This window comes from Oryx dammah, unplaced genomic scaffold, assembly GCF_014754425.2.
Source record: "Oryx dammah isolate SB20612 unplaced genomic scaffold, SCBI_Odam_1.1 HiC_scaffold_335, whole genome shotgun sequence".
Taxonomy (NCBI): Eukaryota; Metazoa; Chordata; class Mammalia; order Artiodactyla; family Bovidae; genus Oryx; species Oryx dammah.
In genome coordinates this window covers 1-10,905 of record NW_024070501.1, presented here as the reverse complement: position 1 = coordinate 10,905, position 10,905 = coordinate 1, and the positions used below count along the sequence as shown (strand labels likewise).

Below are 10,905 nucleotides of genomic sequence, written 5' to 3'. Positions count from 1 at the left end.
AAAAGAAAAGAAAAGAAAAGAAAAGTGAAGTCGCTCAGTCGTGTCAACTCTTTGCAACCCCATAGACACCAGGCTCCTCCGTCCATGGGATTTTCTAGGCAAGAGCACTGGAGTGGGTTGCCATTTCCTTCTCCAGGGAACTTCCCGACACAGGGATCGAACCCAGGTTGCCCACATTGTAGACAGATGCTTTCTGTCTGAGCCACCACTTGATCTTAGCCAAAAGGCCAAGAAGTAAAAAGTAAAGAAGCACCCTTTTTCCATTTTTTGAATACCCCCGAAAATGACAAAAACAAACTTTTTAATGAAAAATAAAACAAGCATTAGGCTAGACTCCTGGGAGTTTTGTAACATTTCAAGCGTTTTATACTCAAATTGCCTACATTCCTTATACAGAAGAGATCATATAATTGAAAGCCATAGAATGTGCTTCATTTTTTGGACTCAGACAGAATTAGAGATTGAATATGGATATTAATTTGAGCAAACTCCGAGCAACAGTGAAGGACAGGGAAGCCTGGTGTGCTGCAGTCTGTGGGGTCTCAAAGAGTTAGACAGGACTTATTGACTAAACAACATCATTGTCGTTTTCATTCAACTGGCCCTGCCAATTTGGGCATCTTTTTCATCAGAGGTTTAATTCCTGCCCTTCATAGCTGGTGTCTCAGAAAAACTCATGTCTCTCTTGTAGAAGAAGCACTTAGACTTTCAGCTGGTTCTAAAAAGCCTGTTTGAGAGTGTTTCTGATGATTTGCAGTTGCTCACTTTTGCGTGGTTTGTTTCTAAGGTTGTGAAATACTGGTTGATTGATTCAAATGACTGCCAGCTGGGTTCTCGTACAGGTAGATGTACTTTGTGCCGCATACTTGTGCATCTGACTTCCCTCCTTTTTCCTTAGATTCTGAAGTATGTGGAGTGCTTCACTGGACCCAATATTATGGCCATGCATACAATGCTGATAAACAAACCTCCAGATTCTGGTAAAGAGCTCTTATTGGTAAAGGAAAAGCAAAAGCAAACAAATAAAAAAGAAAGTGTTTAATTAAATTACATAAGTTTGATGTGCTAACTAATAGCAAAGTTCACAACTGCTAAATTTTTGCATAAATAAATATATGTACTTTCACTTAAGTCTCAAAGTAGCTTACATCATAATACAAGTATAATAGCGATGCTGATGTTAACTTGGGTTATTGCTGGAACTGTAGACAAGTGGCTTCTGAAAGATGCAGTTTAATAAAACATGACTGTCTCTCTACCCCACAGACTCCTGATATTCAACATCTCTAAGCTTTGTTACCCACTCTCACCCATGCATGAGGGTGTGGACTTTGGCTTCCTGATCTGAAGACAGTATTATTACTAACAAATTTAAAACTGAACTTATATATCAAATACCATAGCTATTCTTAAAATTCCCTGTGCTTGGTAAAATGTAGCTTCTAAGCCCTCCCTCCTAGAGAGACTGATTCAGAAAATAGAAACTAGGAACCTGGATTTTATTAACCATACTCAGATGCTAATGCAGATGGCTCTTGGGCCACACTGAGAAATTCAGCTGTATCAGTGGTAGAAAACCAGCCATTAGAGATCTTTTATCCATTTCTACTTTGTCTCTGTCCTCTCCAAGAGAGGTTTATGTGCTAAGCCTGTGGCTTAACATCAGCAGGCCTTTCCCTCCCTGGGTGTCCTGCCTGGAGAAATCCCCTGGCCTGGGGAACCACGCTCAGAAGGCAATTTTAGGGGAGAATGTGAGTGTGGGCATAGTATCTCTGATTCTCCACAGTGATTGTATACCAAATGGTCCTAGTTTGGTGCTGAAACCTCTGAAAGTTCTTCTATTTATATATTTAGTTAATTAAGGAATACTTTTTTAATATCAGCCACTTAGAAGTTTATCAGAAGGCCTCAGATTGACCACTCTAATTAGTCAACCTTTTGGGGAATACTCTCCAATATGTTGCCCACCTGATGGAAAGAACTGACTCATTAGAAAAGACCCTGATGCTGGGAAAGATTGAAGGCAGAAAGAGAAGGGGACAACAGAGAACGAGATGGTTGAATGGGATCACTGACTCAATGGCATGAGTTTGATCAAGCTCTGGGAATGGGTGATGGACAGGGAAGCCTGGTGTGCTGCAATCCATGGGGTCGCAAAGAGTCAGACTCAACTGAGCGACTGAGCTGGCTTGGAAAATGCTAAGCTCTGTGCCCAAACCAGAGTTAGGGAGGAATAAAGCACAGATTTCTAGAAAATAGTGTTAGTAGACCTCGGTTACCAGAAACCCAGAAAGAATTACAGGATCCAGAAGCGTTGTGCTGATTCAGTCTTCTAATTTGGAGAAGGCAATGGCACCCCACTCCAGTACTCTTGCCTGGTAAATCCCATGGATGGAGGAGCCTGGTAGGCTTCCGTCTATGGGGTAACACAGAGTCGGACTTGACTGAGCTACTTAGCAGCAGCAGTAGCACTCTTCTAATTTGGTGCTCATCTGTAGAGGTGGCTTTCTTCAGCATTGTCTCATGTATTTGGCTTTTGCAAGGATAGTTCATTGTTCTGGCTTTTCAGGCAGAGGAGAATTCTGGGACTTGAGTTTATTTATTTCAACAACGGATTCTGTTTCAGGCAAGAAGACATCCCGTCATCCCTTGCACCAGGATCTGCACTATTTCCCCTTCAGGCCCAGCAATAGCATCGTTTGTGCCTGGACAGCCATGGAGCACATTGACCGGAACAATGGCTGTCTGGTTGTGCTCCCAGGGACACACAAAGGCCCCTTGAAACCACATGATTATCCCCAGTGGGAGGTAAGTCTGCTAGATGGCTGAGTCTTGATCAGAACCTTTTGTTGTTTTCATTTCACATCAGTATACATAAGGAGCTTTGCCAATAAGATGACATTTCCTTTCTTAGCAAAACATTGCTCTAAGATTTAGAATGAGGAGCAGGGAAAATTCCAGGATGGCTGATCATATGATCACCTTTATTCTTTCAACAAGTACTTGAAGGCCAAGCAAAGTGGTGGACTTTGGTGATGCTATAAAAGATCTGAGCTTATAAAGCCTAACTGCAGAGGTCCGACACAAACACGGTAACACTAGATGTGTGTGCCAAGTGAGTTGTACACACTGACTGGTAGTTCTCACGGTAAAGAAGAGGATCATCTGCTTCCACCCGAAGAGAGCAGCAGAGAGAGGCTCTGGGGAGGGCTGAGCAGTATTCCATTAGGCTGTTCCGTGGTTTATCAATTCAGCTGGTGATGCTGGAGGACTATTCGATGCTTTGGGGCCCATGAGTGAGGAGATCAAATCATTTCTTCAAGAACGAGAACTCTGTGGTCTGGCACAGAATGTACTGCAGGAATAGGAGTCCAGAGACAGAGAAACCGGAGAGGACTCCCATAGCGTTTTAGATGTAAGGCGATAAGGTCTCAGAATCCCGTAATAATGATCAAGGTGGGAAGAGCACATTTTGTTAAGGCAGAAAGAGTACACATGGTTCTGTGAGATGTAAAGAATATGGCTTTCGGGTATCAGTGTCAACTAGTTGGAATTCTTGAGCTGAGGATTAGTCCTAGGTGAAGATACCTTGAGTCTAGATTCTGCTATAAAATCGGAAATTCTTCAGTTAAGTAGTGGTTTAGGAAAGGCTGGTGCAAGCAACAGAAGTGGGCTCTCAGTGACTCAAGCTGAAGCGAGGGCCACAGGGACATGCAGCATCCATGGGCAGGCTGCCAGCTCTGGAGGGCGAGGAGGAAAGAGGAAGTCCTTCAGCGGGAACAGTTGGGCTGCAGCACCTGGAGTGGTCAGATGAACCTTGACCATGTCCAGTCGCTTCAGTCATCCGCTCAGATTCAAAGTGGCAGCAGTGGGAGGTCAGACGAGCTCCTCTTCCCCCATAGCCACACTGGGCAGGAGGCAAAGACTCAACACAGTGCAGTAGGGAAGTGGTCATTCCCAAAAGGAATTTGGAGTTGGAATATTCTTAGGAAAGGAAATGGGATGCTCTCCTCCAAAGACCCATGAAAGATTGCAAACGTTGTTACTTCTCATTTCAGTGTTTCGTAAAGATATAACTATTATCTAATGCAATAACTAACCTTGAAAATATTTTTTAAATAGTTAGAAAATAGTTTGAAAACAAAGGATGATTTTTGTTTTTTTCTTTTCGTGTGGTGATTGACTTGGAAAAACAAGGAGTGGAAAATATTTTAAAAGCTAATGTTTTAATTTACTATTCTTTCTTACTCTGGATGTGACCTACGTGGTTTCTGGGCTGAGAAAGACTGAGCATTTTCTCTCTGCGAGTTGGGAGAATAGTTAGCTTCTCAGAGATACTCCTGAGTAGTAGAGTAGTGATTGATACAAGTTCCAGGTGAGGAGAAGAGCATGGTGGGGAAGAATGAGCATGGGTTCAACAGGAAAGGTGGTCTCTTGTATTCCTGCAAAACTCAAAGCTGATCTGGCTCTTCAGTTATCATTCAGTAATGAACCATAGGTGGAAATTCCAAATTTTTCATCAGGTCTAAAAAATTCACGATTTTAATATCAACACATGGCTTTCTAAAAGCAGTCAACTGAGAAAGTTTGGTATACCTAAGTTTAAAAAAAATCTAATTTATTTATCTTTCTCTTGAAAGAACTTAGAGAAGCTTTGTTTTCCCTGATGAGTCCTTGATAAGAGTTTTAATTCTTGGATTTTCTTCACTTTTGGACTTGGCTTCTCTTGTTATTTTAGGGAGGAGTCAACATCATGTTCCACGGGATCCAGGACTATGACAAAAACAACGCCCGGGTGCACTTGGTAATGGAGAAGGGAGACACCGTCTTCTTTCACCCTTTGCTCATCCATGGATCTGGTCGGAACAAAAGTCAAGGATTCCGGAAGGTACACATTCACATCACAGCACTGTTTGAAGATGAATGCATGAGGAAGAAAAGTATCCCGATACATGAAAAGTTAAAGGATTTGTAACTTTTAACTCAGGTGCCCTTTAGTCTGGTGTATTTACCAGGAAATATATTTGTCTCCCTTGTGCTTTTTAGCTTACAGCAGTAAGAAGCCAGGTGACCTTAGGATGCCATCACTAGTGAACATTCATGGAATTTCTCCAGACAGAGAGCTTAGTTACTTGGCAACTGACAGCACGTTTTCAGAGGAAAGGATAAAAACAGACATACATACCAAATAATAACATTTGGAAGGTATATAGCTCACATAAGGGGAACGTCTGTAATATTATTGCTATTGGTAAAATATTGATTGGAAAGGAAGGTGTGAATTGGCCACCCAGAAATCAGATATGGCCATATTTTTCACTCCTTAGCCTCAGAATGTTTTCAGGTTTATGAGATCAGTGCTTACATTGAAAACTGACAGAATTTCTCATAAGTTCCCAGATTTCTTGCTTCTCTAAAATTCAGCAGATCTGATGATACACTGGGCTCACATTTCCCTAGGATGACATGGCTGTTGATACTAAATATTAGTTTCTTCTCTGGGGCTGAGTGAAGCTTTCCAGTTTATCACAACAGCTCTCTGTCTCCCTGTGGCTGAGGGTTAGTTGTCAGATTTCATCCTCCATTCATTCAGACATCCACCAGGCTCAACAGGACTGAGATGAGTGTGAGGCAAGAAGGCCGTTCCCTCAGAGGCTCAAAAACTCAGTATCCAGTTAAATAATGTCTTAATACCAGTTAAAAGAAATAAAAATTAATGCCAAAAAGTCCATTGTAAGCACAATACCAATATTTAAAAAAAGATCAGACCCTCTAATACCATGACACCCAGAACTGTGCAAAAGGAAGATACAGGCACTACACTGGAAATAGTGTGTTTTAATATACGAACTTGGTGGTTTTTCAATATTTTTGACTGCTTTAAAGTTTGGGAAAATATTAACCATTGAAAAGTGCATAAAAGCTTACCAGTAGGAGTATACATTTCCTCTCTTTTGCCTCAGGCTCCAATATGGTGTAGAATAGTACTAGGGTTTCCATGGGAAATAAATTTTGTGACACAACTGCCTAGAAATCTGTAAGAAGTAAGAAGATCTTCTGATGGGTGCAGTCACCCTAAGAGAACTAACTTGTGGCAAGGAAGGTGAGTTTCACTTTGCAAGTTAGATCTGTTGATAAGTCCTTCAAGACTGGGGAGAACCAAGTAACTTCCATCTTACCTTCAAAAGGAAACGAGATGAGTATTTTATGTGAATGCTATCAGACTGGAACTGTGCTTTGGATTGGAGGTGGGTGTCTGTGTATTATTTTCCGTTGCAAGGTCTTTTCAGTTTTTCTTCCCCCATCATCTGTGGCCATTGAAATACCAACTCATTACACCCTCCACTAAATTCTGTAGCTGAGAAGGTGATGAGAAACCCTGCAATACATTCCTTAGTAGGACTTGGCAATATCCTTCATTCAAAAAATCAAATGCTAAAAACTTAGACTTCTTCCTTACATAATTCTGTTCCCTGCCTTGGATATACTTTTGGATCATAATAATTTCCACAGGCAATTTCCTGCCATTTTGCGGATGCCAACTGTCACTACATAGATGTGGAGGGCACCAGTCAAGAAAACATTGGAAAGGAAGTTGTCAGTATGGTCAGGAAAAAGCATGGATTTAAAGACATCACTCTGAAGGTATGTTTGTATGAAATGACAAAGTAAAGATCTCAGTTTTTTCTTTAGATGCTTAATAGTGTCATACCTGATTCATTGTGAAGGTATAAAGTGCTTAGGTTTACAGCTCCTTTTGGAAACATTGCTGAGACCTTCTAGGAACGACAGTGGGTTTTGCTTGTACTACTTGCTTCCCCAGTGTGGGGGACCTGGTTTCTGTAAGTCTTCGGGCAGGCCGTCGTGTTCCAGAATGGGCAAGTAGGAGAGGAAATAGCAGATTCACAGATGAGGAAATGGAAGACAAAGCAACTTTCTGAACTCATTGCTGTAAAAGGTTTGGGCTGTCAATCATAGGCCTCCTTTATTTGTAAAGAAAGCAATTCTCAAGCAAGTGTTTGTTTGGGTCAGTTTGCACTGGGATTTTAAGGAGAGCCTGCATGTAGTAGAGATGGGTGATCACTGATGCTTTTCATAGTGGTGTTAAGACAGTATTTCATATGCCTGCCCTATTTAATATACCTCATTGTAGATTATTTGTTGTTTTTTTTTTTAACTTTTTACTTTGTATTGAGGTATGAAGCCAATTAACAACGTTGTTATACTTAGATTGTTTGTTCTTTACTGGTGACCATTCCATGCTGTCGCTGATCAATAACAAATTATCAGTCAAGGCAACTAAATAAAGTTAGTTTGTATTGTAGGTGATTATATTTGGGGCTCTGAAGCAAGAAGCTGAACTTATTAGATAATCATAAATGCATCATCTATTTTGGGGTGACATGACCCCCAAGTAGACTGAATGTAATGACAACGCAGGGCCTCCCCGTACTTTGAAGAGCCTCGCGTGCCAACAACAGCCTTCTGAAAAAACTTCCCACCTCAAGAGCCTTCCTCCACCCTTGAGCCATTTTCTGTCTAAAATCTCTGAATGTATCCCCATATCCGAAGATGCTCTAACCTCACATTTGCGCCTCCTGGACAGTCTTGTCCTTCCTTTGTCCCGCAATTAAATGACCTAGAAAGGCAACCTATTTTGCCAGTTGGGTCTTCCTTCCAACACCCTGAATTTTAAGGCAGGATAAAAAACATATATATTCTGTTTGAGGTCTGTCAGGGTTGTACTAATCAATCAGTTCCTCTATTTCTTTTCATGACTGTCTCAGCTATAGTTTATTGACTTTACTTAGAAGAACAACACTAACTCTGCTATAGAGTTCTTTCCAGGCACAAAAGCATGTCCCTGTCCCTTTTCTTCACCAAAACTCAATGGAGCAGCCAAGATAGCTCCATGCTATTAATGAGAAAATGAAAAGTTCAAGAGACTGGCCTTAGTTACTTAAGTGACTGAGACTTCAGGGGAGGTCCAATTCCAAAATCATTCTTCTAGCATACTTTGCTGTTTGCAGAAATATAAGCAAAAAAGTTTGAATTGTCTTATTAGGAACAAAGAAGAAAAAACCAATGCAGTAGCACAGGACTTCATTTTCAGGAGCAGATCACTCAGAATGGGGCAGGCAAACATCACCAAGGACAGCAGGAGCTTAGGTATTAAACTGTTTTGTGACCAAACATAACAGCCAGTCCCAACACCTGTAATCAACACAAGTGCCAAGTAAAGCATAATGACAGTGTGAAGACTCACTGTCTTGGCTTATGAAACATGATTTTAGATATTGGCAAGTAAATTAATTGGAGTCTCAAAATGCGGTTTTTATTTACTGACATGACTTGTGGAAGGCTGTCTCTCCGCCCCCCCCCCCCCATTTAACGATGAGTAGATGCCAGAAATCTTTGTCTTACGGTGAATAGGTAAATCCAAGTTTCCAGAGACTCATTGTGTTTGGTATTATTTGCAGGATGTTTGGACATTTCGAGGGCGTGTCGTGAAAGGAGAAAGAATCAACCTTTGAAATAGCCCTTCGCTCAAACTCTTGTCAAGAAAACCAAGGTGGAACAAGATGGCAGAGAAAAATCTTTTGTCAATGAGATGATCTAATCGTTTCTATCCATGTTAACAAAATCCAAGTGCATGGATGCAGTACTTAATTGCATATGGGTAATAATGCAGTATGGTGGGATGCCTTTAATGGATATAAAATAGTAAAAGTGAAATATTACTGTTTTAAGGAAAACTTGGGGGTGCAACTAACAAAGGTGATGCATAAAGAAGTGTGTTAGATCAGTTTCTTTCATTCAATTAACTCTTTACCCAAGCAAGGTTTACTGCTCTGAAACAGAACCCACCACCTGCCAATTCTGTGTTGTGTGAGGTTTCTTTTCAAATCTGGAACAATGAATATTAAAGATGCAGTTAGTGAAGGGCCTAAGAAGGGCATCGGTTGTAAAATAAGGGTCGAAACTCACGTTCTGACACAGGATTCCTCCCATGGCCTCTCTAGGCCACCACGCTCCTTAAAAAAACAGACTGGATCTTTCCAAGTCTTTCTAAAGAAAGAAGACCAGGGTAACTTTCTCTGTCAATTCGTATTCAGCATGGCAGCTGAAAACATTCAGCATTTATGAATGAAACCTAACCTCTCTGAAGGTCCAGGAAAGCTTTTAAAATAGTTCTGGTTTGGATATCAAGTGGCATGGGCTACAGATTTATTTTATTAGAGCATTGTATTTCTCCACCAGCTGAGGGCAGCAAGGAGTCATAATTCTTCTTTTTATAAATTCTAGTTGAAGCTTTAACAAGAAAAACAGAATAAGGAAAGGGTCCCTTTCTTTAAGCAAAGCATGCGTTTTCCTAAGTGTCGAGTCACTGTTTCTGTCAGTTTCTCTGTAAGGACACCCAGTTTAAGCTCAGGTCCAGATGGAAACTAGGGAAGATATGAGAATCTCTGACATGCTCTCAGGAGTATGGAATAACTGGAAATAAAATGTATATGTGGAAAGTTAGCATAAACAGCATGTATGGGGCACTGTTTGCAAGAAACTGTTCAAACTAACTTTAAAATACATTTGAGAACGTCAAGAGGACAATCAAATAGCAGAATGTCATCTCCCTGGTGCAATTCTGAGTGAACTGCAGCTAGTCAGTCAGGAAACATTTCCCCTCTTTTCTCTGTCCCCTGTGTCAACTAGTTCATCTAACAAATATCCTAGCATCTGTTACTGAATGAGGTTCTTTTTGCACTAGTTTCTAGAAACGTTTTTCAAGAGGAAATGTTCTGAACAGAAATTTGCAGCAAAGAGAAAAGACAGAACTGTTTCAGGTCTGCGTCCTCCAAGGAGGAGTGTGGGAGTGCTCCGTGTAGAAGCACATGGAAGCATGGGGGAAAGGGGCCCAGGAGAGTGCAGTCAGGTATCATCTTGGTTATTGTGCACAGGTGTGAGTAAGCCTTGGGCCTCTGAAAGTTCAGAAATAGAGGTGCTTGGCTGGGACTGGGGCTTCCCAAGGTAGCTCAGCTGGTAAAGAATCCACCTGCAATGAAGGAGGCCTTGGTTGCTTTCTTGAGTCAGGAAGTTCCCCTGGAGAAGGTGAAAGGTTGTTGCTGAACCACGTAAGAAGCTGGGATCCTTGGCCTCTGGAGGAGAATTCAATCAGGGGCCAGAGATGAGGCTTGATTGCTCAAAGCTTTTGTGTAATAAAGTTTCATTAAATTATACAAGGGAGAAGGCTTCTGACATAGACATCAGCAAGGGGCAGAAGGAGTACCCCCCCTGCTAGTCTTTAGCTGGATGTTAGATAGGTACTAGCAGTCTGCTAATTAAAGAAAGGAAATGTCTCAAAACTCAGAGAATGGCACCAGGTGAGTCATCCTGGTCCATAAAATGATTGACATGAATCTTGATGAAAGGCAGATTTCCATACAAATATATAGTTTCATTAAGATGAATAGTATATTAAAAAGCACAGATGTTACTTTGCCAACAGAGGTCCATCTAGTCAAGGCTATGGTTTTTCCAGCAGTCATGTATGGATGTAGTCATATAGTCATGGATGTGAGAGTTGGACTATAAAGAAAGCTGAGGGCTGAAGAATTGATGCTTTTGAACTATGGTGTTGGAGAAGACTCTTGAGAGTCCCTAGGACTGGCAGGAGATCAAACCAGTCAATCCTAAAGGAAATCAGTCCTGAATATTCATTGAAAGGGCTGATGTTGAAGCTGAAACTCCAATATTTTGGCCACCTGATGCAAAGAGCTGATTCATTTGAAAAGACCCTGATGCTGGGAAAGATTGAAGGTGGAAGGAGAAGGAGACGACAGAGGACGAGATGGTTGGATGGTATCACTCACTCAATGGACATGAGTTTGAGTAAACTGGGAGTTGGTG

The 10,905-nt window shown here is 41.3% G+C and overlaps 1 protein-coding gene across 1 annotated transcript; it reads left to right on the top strand.

Moving 5' to 3' along the window:
* The first annotated feature begins 242 nt into the window (after nucleotides 1-242).
* Nucleotides 243-8,793, top strand: LOC120859242 (phytanoyl-CoA dioxygenase, peroxisomal). Its single transcript, XM_040235418.1, has 5 exons — nucleotides 243-980; nucleotides 2,627-2,808; nucleotides 4,739-4,888; nucleotides 6,514-6,645; nucleotides 8,481-8,793. The coding sequence occupies exons 1-5, from the start codon at nucleotides 938-940 to the stop codon at nucleotides 8,532-8,534; spliced, it is 561 nt and encodes a 186-aa protein (XP_040091352.1). The 5' UTR covers nucleotides 243-937; the 3' UTR covers nucleotides 8,535-8,793.
* Nucleotides 8,794-10,905: the final 2,112 nt, after the last annotated feature.